The sequence below is a fragment of the Dryobates pubescens genome, chromosome Z (genome assembly GCF_014839835.1).
Source record: "Dryobates pubescens isolate bDryPub1 chromosome Z, bDryPub1.pri, whole genome shotgun sequence".
In the NCBI taxonomy this organism is placed as follows: Eukaryota; Metazoa; Chordata; class Aves; order Piciformes; family Picidae; genus Dryobates; species Dryobates pubescens.
This window is the reverse complement of record NC_071657.1, coordinates 138,580,874-138,603,159: the sequence shown is the minus strand read 5'-3', so window position 1 is coordinate 138,603,159 and position 22,286 is coordinate 138,580,874. Positions and strand designations below refer to the sequence as shown.

The following is a 22,286-nucleotide window of genomic DNA, read 5'->3' as shown; positions in this document are numbered from 1 at the left end:
CCCCCCTCCCCTAACTACAGCAAGCTGAAAGGATTCTGCCTGGCATTGAGCAGTGCAGCAGAGGGGGACCCCAGCTCAGTTCAAGCTGAGCAAACATCTAATGGGCGTTGTGCAACGGTTGACCGAAGCTGTTTAATCCGAAGTGGTGGCAGGCCTCCTTCTCCAGCTGCGTGCTGCGCTGCTACAAAAGCCACAAGGGCCAGAGGATCAAGGTAAGTACTCAGCTGACTTGGGGCAGCATTGGTTCATGAGGTTTTTTGGTGGTTTTGGGTGCACATGCCAGCCGAAGTCAACCGCTGCCGTCTGTAACTGCAAAGCAGGGTGGCTGGAGAGGAAGCTCAAGGTACATCCATTGTCGGCAAAGAGGTCTCCACTGTGAGCATCTCTCCTTTGAGTCCCAGAGTTTTGGTATCAGATGAAGAGCAGAGATCATCTGTGACTGATTAGCTTAATTGTGGGGCTAGCCTGACCTGGGTAATGTTAAACAATTAGCCTCCTTCACCCGGAGGTTGAGTGGCCATTAGCTGAGCGGTGAGTACCGAGGCTATTAAATGTCACTCCTCAGGGAGCTGTTTTTAACAACAACAACAACAACAAAGAGCAAACCTGTGAACTTTGGTGTTGGAAACGATCAGCTCCTCCAGGCCAAAGCTGCCAGCTCTGAGAAGAGAATACCAGAACAGCCCCTGCTGGCTTGGCCGAGGTCGCAGGCTGATACTCTGAGGAAGGGAAGGTGGCTCTGGCGTGTGAGATGTTTTGACAGCAGACTTGGCAAAGCACTGAGGTCTCTCCTCTCTAACTGGGATGCTTCTGATGTGTTCTGATACTTGCTTTGATTCAGCAAAGTGTTAACAGGTTTAAAGCCAGAGGGGAATTCTGTTAATTTAATCCAACCTTTTCCCCAACTCAGCCACCAGGGACCCCCAGGAGTCCCTGAATTCCAATAGCTGCTCCAGTGCTGCTTTCTGGCGGTATCCAACTTGAATTTAGAGATGTTTAATGACAGCCCAGCACTGTCAACCTTTATTTCCATGCTGCATATCCCTAGTGACAACTTCCAGTTGACCTTATCAGGTTTTTCTCCTCGTGCGTGAGTCTCAAGCTTCTCTTTCCCAGGAGCAGCTACTTACAAACTGTATCCTTTCCAACTTCACAATGTTCCTTACAGCCAAGGAATGCAAGAACTGCTTGAAACATCCCAGGAGTGCTAAGCACACAGATCCTCACTCCTGCTTGATATTGCCTTGGCTAAGGACATTTGCTATGCTTAGCCAAAAGGACCTCTGAGTCTTTGACAGTAATTGGCCACTGGGATGTGCTGCCCAGGGAGGTGGCGGAGTCCCCATCCCTGGAGGTGCTCAAGAAAGGCTTGGTTGTGGCGCTAGGAGCCGTGGTTTAGTTGCCAGGTGGTGTTGGGTATTAGATAATAGGTTGGACTTGATGATCTCTGAGGTCTTTTCCAACCTGGTTGATTCTATGACTGGTGACCTTGAACCAGAAGCTTTCCACAATCACTGTTTCACAGGACAGAGGTTTTTGTTCCTAAACAAACTGCCTTAAGTGCATGTTTCTATGTGAGTGTCTTTGGTGCCCTTTGATTGCCCTCAGCATGCCACTCTCTTTGTGTTGGTGACTCTTTCACCTTCGAATTCTGTGAGTCTTCTGCCAGCTTCAGCAGCAGTAGTTCTGGGAGTAATTCCACTGGCACAGTAGCAATTCAGGACCAACCTCTGCAGAGCCTCACCAGTAAAACACCCATGGGACAATGACTTGCCATTTGCAGCTCAGGTGCTCACTGAAGGTGATTACCTTCTTTCACACCACACTGATCTCGCGGGTTTGGCTGCCCGCTGAAAATGTTTTGCCAGGTCTGAAAGCCAAACCGAATTATCAACTCAGCTTTATCAAACATGGAACTACTCTGCAGAAACCTTTAGGACTTGGACAGCTCTCCTTTTCCACTCAGAGACCTTGCTGAAGGAGGGCCACGCACAGGCACTTGTAAAAATGATCACGGCACGCCGACAAGCTGTCGCTAAACCCAAATGCCAGTGACCAGGCAAACCCCCTCTGCCCCTGAAAACATCCTGTATCAGGTGATACTTGGGAGAAAAAGAGAAAAGCTTACCACTCTGCCATGGGGTGCTGGCTCTTGACCAACTGATGCCCTCTCTGAGTAGTGCTACTTTAAAAGAGAGCAGCTGATACAGAGGGCACAAACAGGAGGAGCTCCCAGTTTCTCTCTCCATCCCAGCGTTTCAGCAGCAGGCCGAGAAGGCTCAAGGGTTGGATCTTCAGCCTGCTGCAGTCTCTGTGTAACAATAACTTAGAGGCACTCTCCAGCCTGTAGGCACCACATCCATGCTTACTTTTGGGCTTAAAAACCATCTGTAAACGTAGGCACTTCCTGCGTGGCCACCCGGGCTAGCGGCAGGGAACAAACGCGACCGCCGAGAGCTTGCAGCTCTCTGTCATTTGGTGAGAGGATGGCACCAGTGAGCTGCCGGCGGGCACGTCATACGATATGCTGGCACTTGTGAAGGTTACCAAGGCTTGGGTTGAGTCACAGGACTGCTTTTCTATGTCTTCTGAATTCACAGAGATCAGGCTGGTGTGTTTTGATCTCCTCCATAGCAGCGTTTGCTTTTGCAGGCTTCCCAAGTCCTCCTTGAAGTGTGGATTGAAGAATATATAAAGGAGAGGGTTTAGACATGCAGGCAGCGGGACAATCACTAGCAGTATCGACTTAATCACCTCTGGGCTGATAAAGGTGAGGTTTAGTAAGGAGGAAAAAGACAAGAAGGCTACGGGGCAGTAGAGAATGCAATTAGTAAAGAGCAGCAAGGCTATGTGCTTGACCATGGAGCAATCCCAAAGGCTGTCCAGCTCTCCCTTCTCCAAGCTGCAGTAGAGCTTCGTGTAAGCAACAGTCATCACCAGGAAGCACAGGGAGTTGAGCAGCACCAGCGCCACCATGTAGCCCATGGCGGGAGGCTCTCCGAAGGGCAGGGGCAGGCAGAGCGGGGAGAGGCCGTACTGGCTGCCCGTGAGCAGCGGGATCACCGCCACGCTCAGAGCCAAGGCCAGGCAGAGGACGATGCCCGCCCTGAGGCCGGCAGCCGAGGGGCCGGCCGCAAGCTTGGCAGCCTGCCTGGCGGCGAGGGCGCGCTCCAGCGCCGCCAGGGTGAGCAGGAAGACGGAAGCCTGCGAAGCGAAGCCGGAGAGCAGCCCGGTCAGCTGGCAGCCGGCGCCGCTCTCCCACTCCGCTCCGTACGCGGCGAAGCTGCCGAAGGTGGCCGCGTCCACGCCGGCCAGCACCCCGCTGGCCAGCCCCATCAGCGCGTTGACGAGGGCGATGAGGCCGATCAGCAGCTTTACGGAGGACAGAGAGGAGGCAGACCGGAACACGGTGGCCGACACCAGCGCGTTGCACACCACGGTCAGCCCCACGATGGCCCAGACGCCGACTCGGATCAGCCAGCTGCCAAAGAGGTGGTCGCAGGGCTTGAAGGGACCTGAAATGACAGCACCAAAAGAGGGCAAGGGAAATCCGGGGGGGCAGCTTTAGGGGTTGGAACTGGCTGCTCCGTGAGGTGCCTTCCACCCCTGACAATTCTGTGAGTCTATAAAACCTTCCTTCCACTCATCGATGAGTTGAGTAGCCCAACAGTTTTCTGGACTGTGATGCACAAATGTGAGGTTGCTGTATGGATTTGCATTTATCACATGGCAAAGCATCAGGCTGCTGTCCTAAGCTCAGAGTTTGGTCTGCATCTCTGGGAATACTGTGTCTGGCAGTTTCATACCTGGGGAAGGAGAGCACTGCACTGAGTGATGATGAGCTTTCAAATCTTCTTCGAAGTCAAGGAAAAAATCTTCAAAGTCACGCTCATCTGTGTGGGAAAAGAGACCCAGGTTTGATACTGCAATCCTGGGTCCAGTTCTGGGCTCCCCAGCTCCAGACAGACAGAGACCTGCTGGAGAGAGGCCAAGGGAGAGCCAGGAGGATGCTCAGGGGACTTGAGCATCTCCCCTGTGAAGAGAGACTGAGAGCCCTGGGGCTGTTGAGTCTGGAGAAGAGAAGGCTGAGAGGGGATCTGATCAATGCCTATCAACAGCTGAGGGCTGGGGGTCAAGGGGAGGGGGCCAAGCTCTTGTGGGTGGTGCACAGCAATAAGCTAAGGAGCAATGGAGACAAACTTGACCAGAGAAGGTTTCAGCTCAAGATGAGGAGAAACTTCTTTGGTGTGAGGGTGTTGGAGCCCTGGAGCAGGCTGCCCAGAGAGGTTGTGGAGTCTCCTCCTCTGGAGCCTTTCCAACCCCACCTGGATGCATTCCTGTGTGGACTGCCCTGGGTGATGCTGCTCTGGCAGGGGGTTGGCCTGGATGATCTCTGGGGGTCCCTTCCCACCTGTAATGTACTGTGGTACTGTGAATTGGTTTAACATCACAGGCTGCTCACAGCCTGCAGGCAGATTTATAGCCCAAGGATGGCAATCACCTTGAATTTGCAACAAGCCAGCATCCTTCCTGTGCAGATCATCAATGCTGCTGTTCTCATCTTTGCTCCACTGGCTGGGCAGTTTGTAGTGGCTCTCACAAGCTCCAAAGGCACAGCACTGGTAAGCATAAGGCATTTCCATGACCCTGTGGAAGAACAAGGAAGCATGGCAGGACATGGGCTAGCAGCACTCACTGGACTCCACTGCTAGCACAAAGAAGCCTGTTTCAATAACCACAGCTGAAGGAGAATCATCCATGGGTGAAAAATCAGTCCTGGTAATGAGGAGTCACAAAAAGAATTCCACAGGAGAAATGCAGAGGGCTCCTAGACTGATTTTAGTATAGGGACAATGAAGTTTCCTTGAGCAAGTTCCAGTGGAACATATGGACCAAAACTGGAAGTGGGTAGGTTGAGATTGGATGTTAGGAAGGAGTTGTTCCCCATGAGGGTGGTGAGAGCCTGGCACAGGTTGCCCAGGGAGGTGGTGGAAGCCTCCTGCCTGGAGGTGTTTGCAGCCAGGCTGGATGTGGCTGTGAGCAACCTGCTGCAGTGTGAGGTGTCCCTGCCCATGGCAGGGGGGTTGGGACTGGCTGAGCCTTGGGGTCCCTTCCAACCCTGACAGTTCTGTGATTGTATGGCTATGGTTCTAACTTCAGGAGTATGTTCTTCCCTTGATATTAGCTGTGTTCCCATGAGGTGTAATGTAGGCCCTGTAAGCACCATCCAGCAGAAGAAGGACATGTAAGTAAGCTGCCAGCTGTGCGGGTTCTGAAACACCTCAGCAGGAAGCAGATGTGGCTCACATGAAGCAAGGGCTGGGGTTAATATTTCAAAAGCCTTCACAGTTCCTTCAGTTGGAAGTGAGCACAATAAAAGAAGCCTATTATCATTTTGATCATATTTGCTTTAGTTGCAGGAGCACAGATCAGAGGCTGCCCGTGTGAGGCAGCACACATTGCCCACTGACACACCTTCCCCTGCACCCAGACACGAGAGTGGCTTCTTTGCTTTCAGGAGAGTACTCACTTGAGTTCTGGGAAGCTCTCAGATGATATCAAGCTCTGCAGGGCACGATTTCCTGTCAATTTTAAATGAGTTAAGCCATGCAGCCCCGTCACAGGAAAAGAGGACAAAAGGTTGGATGACACATCCCTGCACAACAGCAAATAAAACTCAGCTTAGGAGTGTTCAGCAACACAGGTGAGACATTGGAGAAACAGCTTACACCTTCCTAACTCAATCAAAAGTGACCTCATCAGAACAAGAGGCCACATTCAGCAGAGCAAAGCTGCACCAGGGGAGGTTTAGGCTGGAGGTTAGGAAGAAGTTCTTCCCAGCAAGAAAGACTGGCCATTGGGATGTGCTGCCCAGGGAGGTGGTGGAGTCCCCAAGCCTGGAGGTGTTTAGGAAGAGCCTGGCTGAGGCACTTGGTGCCATGGTTTAGTTGATGAGATGGTGTTGGGTGATAGGTTGGACTGGATGATCTCAAAGGTCTTTTCCAACCTGGTCAATTCAATTCTATCCTATCCTATCCTATCCTATCCTATCCTATCCTATCCTATCCTATCCTATCCTATCCTATCCTATCCTATCCTATATCCTGTCATGGCTCAGACTAACAGCAACAGCCTGGACTCCAAGCAAGCACAGTGCCAGTTTGGAGACCAGCAAATGGTCTAAAAGATCTGTTCAGCAGATTGAGTCCAAGGCAGCCAGCACCAGAACAGCTTCCCCCCAGTTTAAAAGACTCAGTGGGATGCTGGAGGGCACAGCTGCCCTGTAAGCTTCACAGGTGGCCAGAGAAGATGTGGATTTCAGGGTAGGATGAGTCTGGGCTGGAGCAGGTCAAAGTGACAGATCCATGCTGAGGTTTGTATGCACAGATGAACATGGATATGTGACTTGGGACAGGTGAACAAGAAAGGGGCAGTCATCCAGGAGCCAGGGTAAAGTAATGAGAGGAGGAAGTCCAGGAGCATTCTGTTCTCTGTTTCTCCCTCTCTCTTCCATTTTGAGACTAGCATGGCAGGAAATATTCTCTCTGTGTGTGTAAAATGTTTCTTATTTAATTCTGAATCCAGTTCCTTAGTCCTGAAGCACAGAATGGCACACACTGAATCACCATGGTTGGGAAAGACCTTTAACATCATCGCAATCCAACCATTATCTAACTCTTCCAGGGCTACTACTACACCATAGCCTTGAGCACCACATCTAGATGGCTTTTATACACTTCCAGGGCTGGCCATTCAACCCCTTCCCTGGGCAGCCTGTGCAGGTCTTTGATAACCATTTCAGTACAGAAGGTGTTCCCAATGTCTAACCTACATCTCCCCTGGCATAACTTGATGCCATTTCCTCCTGTGACCTGTGAGAAGAGGCCAACACCAACCTCTCTACAGCCTCCTTTCAGGTAGTTGTAGAGAGTGATGAGGTCTCCCCTCAGCCTGCTTTTCATCAGACTAAACAACCCAGCTCCCTCAGCTGCTCCTCACCAGCCTGGTTCTCCAGACCCTTCCCCAGCTTTATTGCCCTTTGGACCCCCTCCAGCCTCTCAATGTCTCAGGGAATGGGTAGATTGAGATTGGATGTGAGGAAGAAGTTGTTCCCCATGAGGGTGGTGAGAGCCTGGCACAGGCTGCCCAGGGAGGTGGTGGAAGCCTCCTGCCTGGAGGTGTTTGCAGCCAGGCTGGAGGTGGCTGTGAGCAACCTGCTGCAGTGTGAGGTGTCCCTGGCCATGGCAGGGGGGCTGGGACTGGCTGATCCTTGAGGTCCCTTCCAACCCTGACAGTTCTGTGATTCTATAAGGATTGCAGATGACCTGATCCTCTCCCTGGGCCCCAAACCCCTCTGGTTACACAGTGTTAGATGCAGCTGTGCCATCATACTTAGGGGCACTGGTGCAGTACAAGCAAGCAGGCACTCAGATACTGATTCAACAGACCAGAGGATAGTGAGAGCCTCAGTCTCTGCTGGGGAGCCAGGTTATTACATTGCTTGCAAGGAAAACAATGAATGTGATAATCTGAAAGTAAAAGGTATCCAAATACTTACAGTTTGATCAGAGATGGTAAAGAGGAGAAGGCTTTGGGGTGAATAATTTTAATTTTGTTCCAAGCTAAATCCCTACAAGAAAAGGGAGTGGAAAATTACATACCCACTGAGTGACTAGGGAGGCTTTCGTGCACTTGGGTAGGGGGGCTAAACATAAAAAAGGTGTTAATTGCCAAGGAACTTCTGCATATCTCCCAGGGTAAAGGCCTTTTACTGTTCTTAAATGTGCCCAGAGCAGGGCCACGAGGAGGAGCAGAGGGCTGGAGCTGCTCTGCTGTGAGGACAGACTGAAGGAGTTGGGGTTGTGCAGGCTGGAGAAGAGAAGGCTCAAAGGAGACCTAATTGTGGCCTTCCAGGATCTGCAGGGGGCTACAAGAAAGCTGGGGAGGGACTTTTGAGGGTGTCAGGGAGTGATAGGACTGGGGGGGATGGAGCAAAACTAGAAGCAGGTAGATTGAGATTGGCTGTGAGGAAGAAGTTGTTCCCATGAGGGTGGTGAGAGCCTGGCACAGGTTGCCCAGGGAGGTGGTGGCAGCCTCATCCCTGGAGGTGTTTGCAGCCAGGCTGGAGGTGGCTGTGAGCAACCTGCTGCAGTGTGAGGTGTCCCTGCCCATGGCAGGGGGGTTGGGACTGGCTGAGCTTTGAGGTCCCTTCCAGCCCTGACCATTCTGTGATTTGGAGAGGGCTGTTGGTGTGTGCATGCACACTGCTGGCTGGAAGTCTGCAGCTTCACAGAGGGGCAGCTTTGTCCCTTGCTAAGGAAGCAGATTTTTCCCCTGACAAGTGGAAAATGTTGCCACCTGTGGAAAGATTGATTGGAGACTTTGAGTGGACCCAAAGTCCAGGCTGGATGTAGCTGTGAGCAACCTGATGTGGTGTGAGGTGTCCCTGCCCACGGCAGAGTGGCTGGGACTGGATGATCCTTGAGGTCCCTTCCACCCCCTAACAATTCTGTGAGTCTATCAAATTCTGTTAGTCAGAGAATGCTGTTAGATTAAACTGGCAGCTTTATAAAACAGCTTTATGCCCTCCACAGTTCAAGGCAGTTATTTCCAGCCAGCTTCACAGCTCCCCAGGCAGCAGAAAGAAGGGCAGGGCATAAGGGACTGCTTCTAAAAGGTCCTCATGATGTGACTAAGAGCAGCAAATCCATTGTCAATAGGCTGAACTTCTTAATCTGCCTTCTCACTGCCCCTGAAAAAATCCAAATGACTGAAAGCTACTCTTAAAAAGAAAAAAGGAAAAGGCCTTGATCCTGAAACTTACAACTTCTTGGTCAAATTTCTCTGCTGGGACATGTGGCAGAGTGCAAGGTAGGAACTTGCACCTGGCTGAGATCCAAAGATGCTGTTCTTACAACCAGGAGTTCCTTCTTGACCAAATTTCTCTGCTAGGACATGTGGCAGAGTGCAAAGCAGGAGCTTGCAGCTGGCTGGGTTCCAAAGATGCTGTTCTTACAACCAGGAGTAAGTTCTTGACCAAATTTCTCTGCTAGGACATGTGGCAGAGTGCAAGGTAGGAACTTGCAGCTGGCTGGGTTCCAAAGATGCTGTTCTTACAACCAGGAGTTCCTTCTTGACCAAATTCCTCTGCTAGGACATGTGGCAGAGTGCAAAGCAGGAGCTTGCACCTGGCTGGGTTCCAAAGATGCTGTTCTTACAACCAGGAGTTACTTCTTGACCAAATTCCTCTGCTAGGACATGTGGCAGAGTGCAAAGCAGGAGCTTGCACCTGGCTGGGTTCCAAGGATGCTGCTCTCTGTAAAAAGCTTTGTGCTCCCCAGAACTGGCTATCAGATGAACCTGCCAGCAGGTACCAGCTCTGGCTCAGTGTCTCTCTTCACCTCCCTCAGAAGCATTTGGAAACAGCAGCTTCCAGAGCCCTCGGCTTACAGCCTGGAACTCACTGCTGCAGATGCTAGTCTTGGCTGTGTTTGTCCTCCTTTCACAACTATCATCTAATGGTGAAAGAGCAAGAGAGGAAAAAAAAGAAAGCAGGAAAAGTCTTGCCCCAAAGCAGGCTGTTTTGGGACAGGCAGCGAGCAGGCAGTGTGTACCCAGGGCTGCTGAGAGGCTGAGGGAAGGGCTGCTGGGGCTGTACTCACAGGGAGCGGAGAGCAGCCAGCTGCCGGAACGTCTCTGCTTTGATTTCTCCAATTTCGTTGTGATGCAAGTCACTGAAACAGCAAACAGAAAACCCTCAGCTGCAAGGGCACGTGCAGGATGCCTGGAGAAGAGCAAGCTCTGAGGGGACCTAATTGTGGCCTTCCAGTGTCTGAAGGGGGCGACAGGAACGCTGGGGAGGGACTCTTGAGGGTGTCAGGGAGGGATAGGACTGGGGGGCAATGGATCCAAGCTAGAGGAAGGGAAAATTAGATGAGCCCTCAGGAAGAAGTTGTTCCCCATGGGGGTGGTGAGAGCCTGGCACAGGTTGCCCAGGGAGGTGGTGGAAGCCTCATCCCTGGAGGTGTTTGCAGCCAGGCTGGAGGTGGCTGTGAGCAACCTGCTGTGGTGTGAGGTGTCCCTGCCCATGGCAGGGGGTTGGGACTGGCTGAGCCTTGAGGTCCCATCCAAACTCAACAATTCTATGGTTCTGTGGCACTTGGAGGTGTTTTATGGCCCATTTCAGTACAGTGTAAGGGTTTGTACTTGGGATATGTCAGATTGGGCAGCAATAATCAAGGTAATGATGCTCAAACACGTTTGCACACAGAGGCTTTGTTTTAGGCCTTTTAGGAGAGTTTGATGCTTACATTTTTTGGAGTCTCTTACAGGCAGTAAAGCAGGGTAAATCTTCCAGCAGGTTGTAAGACAGATCTCTGTAACACACAAGGGAAGAAAAGATTAAAGTAACATGATAAGAAGAAAGATTTTTCCTTGTCTAACTTCATGCTCAGTTTGAAATAACCTGGTTTTATCCACAGTCCCAGAAGAACAGAGCTGTGCAAGCTGGGTTATCATCCCTCACCTGTCAGAGTTTGATTGCTGACTAGGAGAAGAGGAACAGGCAAGATGTTTTATTAACTCCATGTCCTACATTTGCAAACTCCTTGTGTTGCCTACCTGAACTGTAGACTTCTAATGGACAAGCAGCTGAACAGGAGCCAGCAGTGTGCCCAGGGGGCCAAGAAAGCCTAAGGCCTCCTGGCTGGGGTCAGCAATGCTGTGTCCAGCAGCAGCAGGGAGGGGATTGTCCCCTGGCACTCAGCTCTGGGCAGGCCACACCTCCAGTGCTGGGTCCAGTTTGGGCACCTCAGGACAAGAGAGATGTGGAGGTGCTGGAGCCAGGGCAGAGGAGGGCAAGGAAGCTGGGAAGGGCCTGGAGAAGAAATCTGATGGAGAGCAACTGAAGGAGCTGGGGATGGTTAGTGGGAAAGAGAGGAGGCTGAGGGGAGACCTCCTGGCTCTCTACAGCTCCCTGCAAGGAGGTTGTGGAGAGGTTGGTGCTGGGCTCTGCTCCCAGGTCAGTAGTGACAGAAGAAGAGGGAATGGCCTCAAGCTGCCCCTGGGGAGGTTCAGACTGGACATGAGGAAAGCTTTTTTTCAGGCAAGAGTGGTCAGGGCTTGGAATGTGCTGGGCAGGGAGGTGGTGGAGTCCCCAAGCCTGGCTGTGTTTGCAGGGGGTTTGGCTGTGGTGCTTGGGGCTGTGGTTTAGGGGTGAGCCTTGCAGAGCAGGGCTCTGGGTTGGCCTTGGTGATCCTGAGGCTCTTTCCCAAGCTGAATGTTTCTGTGACTCTGTTGTACAGGAATGGGATTAGCCATCTCCTCATGTGGCACTTTGGACTTACATCACAGACTCACATTCACCATGATTAAGCTGTGGCAAATATTCAAGGTATTTAAAGCAATCTCCTAACTATCTAGACTCATCTTTTTATGGGTTTTTTTTTTTGTCCCCAGAGAAGGTCCTGAATTTCCTGGTAATAACCATAATGGGCTGTAATCTGCTTTGCATCCTGTACCTTTAACAAACACCACTGCCTCTGATCCTTGGGCTGTTACATCTTGTAACTGAGGGAAATGGTCAGAAAAAAAAGAGAAACCTAAATAACAAAACTGAAGTGACTCTGAAATCAATCAGGACATGGTGGAAGGAAAAAAAAATCCCCTGAAAAAAGACTTGAGCCAAAACTCAACAAATTACAGAATAACTGAAACATCTGGAGTGGTTTATTGTATAATGTAACTAATCAAAACCAAGCCTGGGCAATTTGCAGAAACTGGAGAGGGGGGAAAAAAGCAAAGAGGGAACCAAACACCACCCCCCAGCCAAGCCCAGAGCCACATCCTACATGCTGCCCAGGGAAAACTGGGTGGGAACCTTGCTAGTGGAGAGAATGTAGGATAGAAAAGTTCAGGAAGGACCTCAGGGAATTGCTTGGAAGAGCCCAGCACAGAGCCACACAAATGAGGAAGGCAGTGGAAGATCTTCCTCACAAGGAGAGCCTGAGGGAGCTGAGGGCTCTGGAGCTTGGGGAGGAGCAGCCTGAGAGGTGACCTCATTGCTGGTGCTAAAGATGTGCAGGGTGAGTGCCCAGAGGCTGGAGCCAGGCTCTGCTGGGGGATGCCCAATGCCAGCACAAGGGGCAGTGGTGGAAGCTGAGGCAGAGGAAGTGCCATGGAAACAGGAGGGAAATGTTTTCCCTGTGAGGGTGGCAGAGCCCTGGAGCAGGCTGCCCAGGGGGGTTGTGGAGTCTCCCTCTCTGGAGCTATTCCAGCCCTGCCTGGATGTGTTGCTGTGTGACCTGCTCTGGGTGCTCCTGCTCTGGCAGGGGTTGGACTGGATGAGCTTTGGAGGTCCCTCCCAGCCCCTAGCATTCTGTGATGCTGTGCTGTTAAAAGACAGAGCAATGTGACCTCCCCATGGGCAGCTCTACCCTACTGCCAAGTGCACAAGTTATTAATTACTGCAGCATTTATTTTCCTCCTGGTTTGAGATTGTTTATTGCTTTGGAATACTATAGGCCAGATTTAAACTTAAGTCTATGAATAGACTTTGTTCTGGCAGCAGCCTCTCTTTCTGTCTTTTGTCACTCTGGGAATGATTACATTGAGTCCATCAACCAAACCTGAATTTTCCCCTGGAAATATTCGTGACAGCTAGGCTGGTACTCAACAGCTCTCTTGTAATTAGTGCTAGCTCAATGCTGGCTGGAGAACTAATAGCAAATACATTCCCAGTGATGTCATAGAGAGAGGAAAGTGCTGCTGGCTCCTTCTCAGAGATGCAGACACAATGATTATTTTCCTTACTGATTAAGCAAACTGCAGTGAAATGCCCAAGGTAAAATGCTATTAGATATTTAGCACAAAAACTGTGCCCCAGCTAGGCCAGGGAATAGCCTGTTAGAACTGCACTCAGCCACCCCTGCCTGGTTGGAAAAGAATCTAAGAGAGGAGCACAAGGACTCAAAGCTGCACTCCTTCCTCAGATGTATTTTCCACTCACATCACTGAATTATCTGCCTCAGGGTGGGCAAAACCCCAGCCTGCTGCAGGAGAGGTGGAATGAGTGAGAAGGCACAGAATCATAGAGCCAACCAGGCTGGAAAAGACCTCACAGATCAAGTCCAACCTATGACCTAATACCCAACACCTCCTGACAACTAAACCATGGCTCCAAGGGCCACATCCAAGCCTTTCTTGAACACCTCCAGGGATGGGGACTCCACCACCTCCCTGGGCAGCACATCCCAATGGGCAATTCCTCTTGCTGGGAAGAATTTCTTCCTCACCTCCAGCCTAAACCTCCCCTGGCACAGCTTGAGACTGTGTCCTCTTGTTGTGGTGCTGGCTGCCTGGGAGAAGAGACCAACCCCCAGCTGACTACAACCTCCCTTCAGGGAGTTGGAGAGAACAAGAAGGTCTCCCCTGAGCCTCCTCTTCTGCAGGCTAAGCAACCCCAGCTCCCTCAGCCTCTCCTCCCAGGGCTGTGCTCCAGACCCCTCCCCAGCTTTGTTGCCCTTCTCTGGACACCTTCCAGCATCTCAATGTCCTTCTTAAACTGAGAGCCCAGAACTGGACAGAGGACTCAAGGCAGTTCTGCTGTTTTCAAAGACAATCAAGAACTGCTTTACCCCTTCCTAAAAACATGCAAAGTCAAGCCTCTTTTTTTCAGCAGCCTCTGGGAAATCCTGGCTGATAAGGCAGTTGTGACCTTTTGGATAACACAAGGGCCCCACTCCCTGAGCTGAAATTCCTAAGAAGTGATCCATACCAAGAGCAGGAGTTGGGCAATTCTGAAGTGGTAACAATTTTGTATTTTTTTCCCCATGAATGTCCTGCATGAAGGCAAAGGGACCTGGGCAGGCTGCAGAGCTGAGCCCCTGACTGCCTCAGGAGGTGCAACAAGATCAAGGGCAAGGTCCTGCAGCTGGGGCAGGGCAATCCCAGGCACTGATACAGGCTGGGCAGGGACTGGTTGGAGAGCAGCCCTGAAGAAAAGGCCTTGGGGGTGCTGGGGGAGGAGAAGCTCAACAGGAGCCAGCAGTGAGCACTTGCAGCCCAGAGAGCCAAGCAGAGCCTGGGCTGCAGCAAGAGAAGTGTGGCCAGCAGGGCCAGGGAGGGGATTCTGCCCCTCTGCTCTTCTCTGCTGAGACCACAGCTGGAGCTCTGGGGCCAGCTCTAGAGCCTCTGTGCCAGGAAGGATCTGGAGGTGCTGGAAGGTGTCCAGAGCAGGGCCATGAGGATGAGCAGAGGGCTGGAGCTGCTCTGCTGTGAGCACAGACTGAGGGAGTTGGGGTTGTGCAGGCTGGAGAGGAGAAGGCTCCCAGGAGACCTTCTTGTGGCCTTCCAGTATCTGAAGGGGGCTCCAAGAAAGCTGGGGAGGGACTTTTGAGGATGTCAGGGAGTGATAGGAGTATGGGAAAAAAACTAGAAGTGGGGAGATTGAGATTGGATGTGAGGAAGAAGTTGTTCCCCATGAAGGTGGTGAGAGCCTGGCACAGGCTGCCCAGGGAGGTGGTGGAAGCCTCATCCCTGGAGGTGTTTGCAGCCAGGCTGGATGTGGCTGTGAGCAGCCTGCTGCAGTGTGAGGTGTCCCTGCCCATGGCAGGGGGATTGGGACTGGCTGAGCCTTGAGGTCCCTTCCAACCCTGACACTTCTGTGACTCTATTAATACAGTATGAATAATCTTACTGAAACCTACAGCACTTGGAGATTAGGCAGCTGGTCACAAGCTGATGTGGGGAGAGAGGTGATCTGTGCTCCTGTGAGTGTCCTGTTGCAAGCATTTAAAAAGAGAAGAAAAAGACAAAAGATTGAGCAAGGTTAATTTCCAAAGATTGCAAACCAAATTACTTAGAATAAGTCAGCATCCAAAGAACCAAACCAACCAAGCAGCAAAAATACCCCAAAAGAAAACAAAGCAAAACTGCTTCTCCAGCACTCACAAACTCTCCAGACTTGTGGTCCCAGTCAGATCAGGAAACTCAGTTATCTGTGAGGCACCATTTAAAGTCCTAGAATTAACAAAAACCATCATTTCAATGCAACTGTGGTGGGGGGAGTGTGGGACAGCTCTAATATTGCCATGGGTAAAGGCAGTTAAAATGAAGAAGAAGAACACACAACACAGAACACAGAATTAACCAGGTTGGAAAAGACCTCAGAGATCACCCAGTCCAACCTATCACCCAGCACCATCTGATCAACTCAACCATGGCACCAAGGGCCTCAGCCAGGCTCTTCCCAAACACCTCCAGGGATGGGGACTCCACCACCTCCCTGGGCAGCACATCCCAGTGGCCAATCTCTCTTGCTGGGAAGAATTTCTTCCTCACCTCCAGCCTAAACCTCCCCTGGCACAGCTTGAGACTGTGTCCTCTTGTTGTGGTGCTGCTTGCCTGGGAGAAGAGACCAACCCCCACCTGGCTACAGCCTCCCTTCAGGGAGTTGGAGAGAGCAAGAAGGTCTCCCCTGAGCCTCCTCTTCTGCAGGCTAAGCAACCCCAGCTCCCTCAGCCTCTCCTCCCAGGGCTGTGCTCCAGACCCCTCCCCAGCTTTGTTGCCCTTCTCTGGACACCTTCAAGTCTCTCAATGTCCTTCTTAAACTGAGGAGCCCAGAACTGGACACAGGACTCAAGGTGTGGCCTAAGCAGCACTGAGCACAGGGCAGAATGACCTCCCTGCTCCTGCTGGCCACACTGTTCCTGATGCAGGCCAGGATGCCATGTGAATACATACAGAGTCCTGAGCTCTGGCAGGTGCTGAAAAGCAGATTTCCCCACGAGCTGGATAGGGTTGTCATAAAAATGTCTGCAAAGAAAGAGGATAAAAACACATTTGTGAAAAAGGATTTTAGCAGACTCTAAATATGTTATCACAAGATTGTACAATCATCAGATGCACAGACTCTCTGTGATGAATTGCTGGTGTGAGGTCTAGATCCATCAACCACATTGCACTCCTTAATGGTCAAGTAGTCATTGTCTGTTTGGTTTTAAAGACAGAAGGCAGTCAACAGAATATTCCTTCTCCCTCCCAGATTTGCAAGGATAAGGATCCAGATATGTAGAACTCTATTATCACAGGATCCCAGGATGTTAGGGGTTGGAAGGGACCTCTGGAGCTCTTCCAGTCCAACCCCCCTGCCAGAGGAGGGGGTGCAGAGGGAGCTGCAGTTTATTCTTCCTGCCCAGGTGCAGGACTCTGCATTTGTCCTTGTTGGACCTCCTTAGAAGAGCTTGTTCCTCACACCCAATCCAAATCTGCTCTGCTCTAGTTTGAAGCCACTGCCCCTGGTCCTGTCCCTGCAGGCCTTTGCAAACAGTCTCTCTCCATCCTTCTTGTAGCCCCCTTCAGGTACTGGCAGGCTGCATTAGGTCTGCCTGGAGCCTCCTCTTCTCCAGGCTGAACTCCCCCAGCTCCCTCAGCCTGTCCTTGTAGCAGAGCTGCTCCCTGATCATTTTCATGGCCCTCCTCTGGAGCTGCTCCATCAGGTCCATGTCCTTACACTCAGTTCCAGACTCTCCAGCAGAGTCATTGATAAGGCTCTTAGCACTTACATTGTAATCAGTGATGGATTACCCACGAAGGCACGTTCAGGTATGGACTTGATGTTATTGCTGTGGAATCCCCTGCAAGAGCAAAAATGGCTTAGAGAGTAAGGGGGAAAAAGACAAAACAAGAGTGAAGGCAGAATCATAGAATCATAGAATTGTCAGGGCTGGAAGGGACCTCAAGGCTCAGCCAGCTCCAACCCCCTGTCATGGCCAGGGACACCTCACACCACAGCAGGTTGCTCACAGCCACATCCAGCCTGGATGCAAACACCTCCAGGCAGGAGGCTTCCACCACCTCCCTGGGCAATACACAATCTGTCTTGACAATGTACAACAGGCTGCCTGTGTTTATAGCAAGAAGGCATCTGCATGGAAAGGTATGTCCTGGTGGAGTAAGGCAGAAGACAATAAAAGCAACAAAATAGGTGGAATCCATTTCTAAATGAACCAAACCAAACTGCAAAAGGGCATTAAAAAACCCCCCAACCAACCAAACCCCAAGCTGCTCACAGCAGGAAATTGCCTCACAGCTGTATGCAACACAGCTGTGAATCTCTCTGGAGGTGTGTGGCAGGTTTAGGCTGATGCCTAGGAAATTTTCCACAGATCTTGATTAAAAGTGGTAGAATGTGAATAAATTACCACTGGATGGGAAAGAAAAATAATGATAAGGTCTAACTGATCCCAGTGGTCTGATAACTGACATAGTTACTTGTATAAACTAGCTCTTGCCTGGTCTCTGCTCCAGCAGACACTGGCTGGTTGCTTCTGCTGGCTTGTTGACCTTGGCTGGGTTCTTGTTGTGGCTAAGCAAGCTTGGGGCAGTGTGGCTGGAAAGCTGCTGGCAGAAAGGGACCTGGGGGTGCTGATGGACAAGCAGCTGAACAGGAGCCAGCAGTGTGCCCAGGGGGCCAAGAAAGCCAAAGGCCTCCTGGCTGGGCTCAGCAATGCTGTGTCCAGCAGCAGCAGGGAGGGGATTGTCCCCTGGCACTCAGCTCTGGGCAGGCCACACCTCCAGTGCTGGGTCCAGGTTTGGGCACCTCAGGACAAGAGAGATGTGGAGGTGCTGGAGCCAGGGCAGAGGAGGGCAAGGAAGCTGGGAAGGGCCTGGAGAAGAAATCTGATGGAGAGCAACTGAAGGAGCTGGGGATGGTTAGTGGGAAAGAGAGGAGGCTGAGGGGAGACCTCCTGGCTCTCTGCAGCTCCCTGCAAGGAGGTTGTGGAGAGGTTGGTGCTGGGCTCTGCTCCCAGGTCAGTAGTGACAGAAGAAGAGGGAATGGCCTCAAGCTGCCCCTGGGGAGGTTCAGACTGGACATGAGGAAAGCTTTTTTTCAGGCAAGAGTGGTGAGGGCTTGGAATGTGCTGGGCAGGGAGGTGGTGGAGTCCCCAAGCCTGGCTGTGTTTGCAGGGGGGTTGGCTGTGGTGCTTGGGGCTGTGGTTTAGGGGTGAGCCTTGCAGAGTAGGGCTCTGGGTTGGCCTTGGTGATCCTGAGGCTCTCTTCCAAGCTGAATGTCTCTGTGATTGTGTGAAGTACTAACAAGCTACTCTGTGCTCTTCTCTTTCTCTTTCCCTTGTGCAGGGTGAAGGGGGGAAGAGAGCAGAGAGGAGGAAGCTGTTGGTAACCTCCTCACCCAGGGGGGTTCTTGTGTTGTTTATACATTGCCAACACCTGTAAATATTGTCTATTTGTACATATTCATTGCATTCTGTGTTTCTAGATGGCAGGTTTGCTTGTAAATAGAGCTTCATTTGCTCCCAGGTGAGCTGGTCTGGCAATTTTATTCGGTGGGGGGTGTGTGTGTGTAATTTCAACCCACCACAATGTGTATGGATCTAATGCCAATACACACACCAATAGGAACTACTAACCTGCAGCATGAAGTAGTAATGATCAAAGAGCAATAATTAAAGAGCATAGATGTATTTCCTCCTGTGCTTGTGAAGCTGCAGCAGTTTCTTTGGCTGGGATAAGAGTGGGTTGCAGGAGTTTCTCAAGGGACTGACTGTATAGATCATGGTGAATCATGTTGAGCTTCCCACAACCACCCTTTCAGCTGAAAGGTTTTAAATGAGGGCACCCACAAACCATTCAGTGTAGCTGTGCCTGCTGGACAGGCAGCTGAATCTGTGTCTCATCATTAATTGCTGGGGTTTACTCATATGAGTAATCCTCCATGGTGAAAAACAAAAGGCACAAGTGAGATTTCAAAAGAACAATGATGATTTGTGTGGGAAACTCCCATTAGTCCAGTGGGGTATGAAAAAGGCTTCCTAGCTTAAATGTATGCACTGACAAAGGCTCAGATTGCTCACTGGTGCAAGTACACTTGGCTGTCACTTGGACAGGTCCCACTTAGAACCACAGAACTGTCAGGGCTGGAAGGGACCTCAAGGCTCAGCCAGTCCCAGCCCCCCTGCCATGGGCAGGGACACCTCACACTGCAGCAGGTTGCTCACAGCCACCTCCAGCCTGGCTGCAAACACCTCCAGGCAGGAGGCTTCCACCACCTCCCTGGGCAGCCTGTGCCAGGCTCTCACCACCCTCATGGGGAACAACTTCTTCCTCACATCCAATCTCAATCTCCCCACTTCTAGTTTTGCTCCATCCCCCCCAGTCCTATCCCTCCCTGACACCCTCAAAAGTCCCTCCCCAGCTTTCTTGTAGCCCCCTGCAGATACTGGAAGGCAACAATAAGGTCTCCTTGTGGCTGAGGGATCTGGGGGGGTTCAGCCTGGAGAAGAGGAGGCTCAAGGGAGACCTTCGTGCTCTCTACAAGTACCTGAAGGGAAGCTGCAGTCAGGTGGGGGTCAGATTCTGCTCCCAGGCAACTTGTGACAGGAGGAGAGGGCATGGCCTGAAGCTGTGCCAGGGGAGGGTTAGGTTGGATGTCAGGAAGCACTTCCTGATGGGAAGGGGAATGAGAGACTGGGATGGGCTGGGAGGGAGGTGGTGGAGTCCCCATCCCTGGAGGTGTTTAAGGCAAGCTTGGATGTGGCACTTGGTGGCATGGTTTAGCTGGTGTGTTAGGTCTTAGGCTGGACTTGATGATCTCAGAAGTCTTTTCCAGCCTCAATAATTCTGAGATTCTGTAAGTAGGTACCTGGGATTTTTTCCAAACAGGGATCCCCAGGCACTGTTGACTCCAGCTCAGCAGCGCTGGCAGGGTGCAGCTTTGGAGGAGGGACTGTGGCTGGGAGTTTCTCAGCTCAGCTGCTCTCAGCTGCTCCATCATCTGTCAGCTGCAATAATTGGTCTGCACTTCAGTGGTCTCAGAGGATTGCCTTCTTGCTGACCTCTGGAGCCAGTAGCCAAACCTGGCTAAGCCAGGCTGACAGCAATGCACTTTGCTCAGTCCAGCAACGTGCTGGATGTGCTGGAGATTACTTACTGGCCCTCACAGGGCTTCACCTCTGCACAGCAGACTTACTGTTTCAGATACAATCCTAGGTGCAAGAAACCTTGGAGTGTGAAATCACAGCCAAGTCCATCACAAGCCAGGAGCTGAAGTGCTTCAGTGCTGTTTCAGGGCTCTGGCAGCCAACCTTACAAGCACAACGTGTCTCCCATGAGGTTGTGCTGTCTCAGCTAAGTGAGAGCTCAGGCCCCACCTAGGTTCAGTTCACTGCAGGACCACCTTAGTAGAGGTGTTTCTGGTTGGGACCTTCTTTCTCTCTCAAAACTTGTGCCTTGTGCTGAAAACAGACTGTGGCTTTCAGTCAGCAGCTTGGAGGCATCCAAACCAGCCAGGCAAAAGCTGGAGGTCTGCTGGCCAGCGAGTCAGGGCCACATCTGTTTGATGGAGCAGGGACATCATGGTCCCAGATTCTCTGCACTCAAGGTCTCAGCAGTAGGAGGAGGTAGCTCTCCAAAGTAAGCAGCTACAGCTCTTACCAAGAATTGATCTGCATGGACTGTTCCCCAGAGGGGAGTGTGAAGATACCTGAGGAAGCATTTGTGCCACTGTGACCTTAATACAGCCTTTGTACCAGGGGGATGTAGACGGAGTCTCCTTCTCTGGAGCCTTCCCAGCCCTGTCTGGATGTGTTCCTGTGTGACCTGTGCTGGATTCTATGGCCCTGCTCTGGCTGAGGGGTTGGACTGGAAGATCTCCAGAGGTCTCTTCCAATCCCTAATATCCTCTGATTCTGTGATTCTCCTGCTCAGTTAGGTGGCCTAACAGGCTGTAAAGTTCCTTCAGTTCAGACAAGGTGCATCCCGTGGGTACAGTGCCCCAGCACACAGTCTGTAGCCAGGAGCATGCTTTCTTCTGACCAGCTCAGACATGCTTCAGGTTCTTCTGTGCATTGAAGCACCAGAGTCTGCTCTTGGCTGGTGATGGAGCCACTCACACAATCACAGAAATGTTCAGGTGGGGAAAGAGCCTCAGGATCACCAAGGCCAACCCAGAGCCCTGCTCTGCAAGGCTCAGCCCTAAACCACAGCCCCAAGCACCACAGCCAAACCCCCTGCAAACACAGCCAGGCTTGGGGACTCCACCACCTCCCTGCCCAGCACATTCCAAGCCCTGACCACTCTTGCCCTGAAAAAAGCTTTCCTAAGGTCCAGTCTGAACCTCCCCAGGGGCAGCTTGAGGCCATTCCCTCTTCTGTCACTAATGACCTGGGAGCAGAGCCCAGCACCAACCTCTCCACAACCTCCTTGCAGGGAGCTGTAGAGAGCCAGGAGGTCTCCCCTCAGCCTCCTCTCTTTCCCACTAACCATCCCCAGCTCCTTCAGTTGCTCTCCATCAGATTTTTCTCCAGGCCCTTCCCAGCTTCCTTGCCCTCCTCTGCCCTGGCTCCAGCACCTCCACATCTCGTCTTGAGGTGCCCAAAACTGGACACAATACTCAATCCCTCACTCTCAACTCTGAATGGTGATGAAGGGACAGCTACTGCCCTGGGAAGTGCCATTTCCATAGCTCTTCTTCATTACAGCCACAACAGTCCTCTGTTTACTGGTTCTAGATGAAATGAGATCATTGTATTGCTTAGAGTCTGCACCTGAAGGGCTGCAGTTTTTACTGCATGCAGAGGAACTTGGGATTGAGAGCCTTGCTCTGTAGCTCATCAGCAATGCCTGGACAAGTGAAATCAAGGCTGGGCAGGGAATGGCTTAAGAGCAGCCCTGAAGAATAGGACTTGGGGGTGGTGAGGGCTGAGAAGCTCAACAGGAGCCAGCAGTGAGCACTTGCAGCCCAGAGAGCCAAGCAGAGCCTGGGCTGCAGCAAGAGAAGTGTGGCCAGCAGGGCCAGGGAGGGGATTCTGCCCCTCTGCTCCACTCTGCTGAGACCACAGCTGGAGCTCTGGGGCCAGTTCTGGAGGCTCTGTTCCAGGAAGGCTCTGGAGGTGCTGGAAGGTGTCCAGAGAAGGGCCACGAGGATGAGCAGAGGGCTGGAGCTGCTCTGCTGTGAGGACAGACTGAGGGAGTTGAGGTTGTTCAGTCTGGAGAAGAGAAGGCTCTGAGGAGACCTCATTGTGGCCTTCCAGTATCTGCAGGGGGCTACAAGAAAGCTGGGGAGGGACTTTTGAGGGTGTCAGGGAGGGATAGGACTGGGGGGAGGGATGGAGCAAAACTAGAAATGGGTAGATTGAGATTGGATGTGAGGAAGAAGTTGTTCCCCATGAGGGTGGTGAGAGCCTGGCACAGGCTGCCCAGGGATGATTCTATGTTTATTATTTTTCCCTGGGAGATCAGTATTTAAGTATGACTGATAAAATCAGCAG

General features: G+C 51.7%; 1 protein-coding gene across 1 annotated transcript in view; it reads right to left on the bottom strand.

Moving 5' to 3' along the window:
* Positions 1 to 2,119: 2,119 nt before the first annotated feature.
* LGR5 (leucine rich repeat containing G protein-coupled receptor 5) overlaps positions 2,120 to 22,286 on the bottom strand; it is a 91,268-nt gene continuing 71,101 nt past the window's right edge. Inside the window, exons 8-18 of the mRNA XM_054178973.1 lie at positions 16,563 to 16,634; positions 15,742 to 15,813; positions 14,950 to 15,018; positions 14,706 to 14,777; positions 10,311 to 10,376; positions 9,663 to 9,734; positions 7,559 to 7,630; positions 5,531 to 5,656; positions 4,502 to 4,647; positions 3,807 to 3,893; positions 2,120 to 3,515 (exon numbers count right to left, since the gene is read on the bottom strand). Coding sequence (XP_054034948.1) covers positions 2,425 to 3,515; positions 3,807 to 3,893; positions 4,502 to 4,647; positions 5,531 to 5,656; positions 7,559 to 7,630; positions 9,663 to 9,734; positions 10,311 to 10,376; positions 14,706 to 14,777; positions 14,950 to 15,018; positions 15,742 to 15,813; positions 16,563 to 16,634 — 1,945 coding nt within the window. The 3' untranslated portion in view covers positions 2,120 to 2,424. The remainder of the gene's footprint in view (positions 3,516 to 3,806; positions 3,894 to 4,501; positions 4,648 to 5,530; positions 5,657 to 7,558; positions 7,631 to 9,662; positions 9,735 to 10,310; positions 10,377 to 14,705; positions 14,778 to 14,949; positions 15,019 to 15,741; positions 15,814 to 16,562; positions 16,635 to 22,286) is intronic.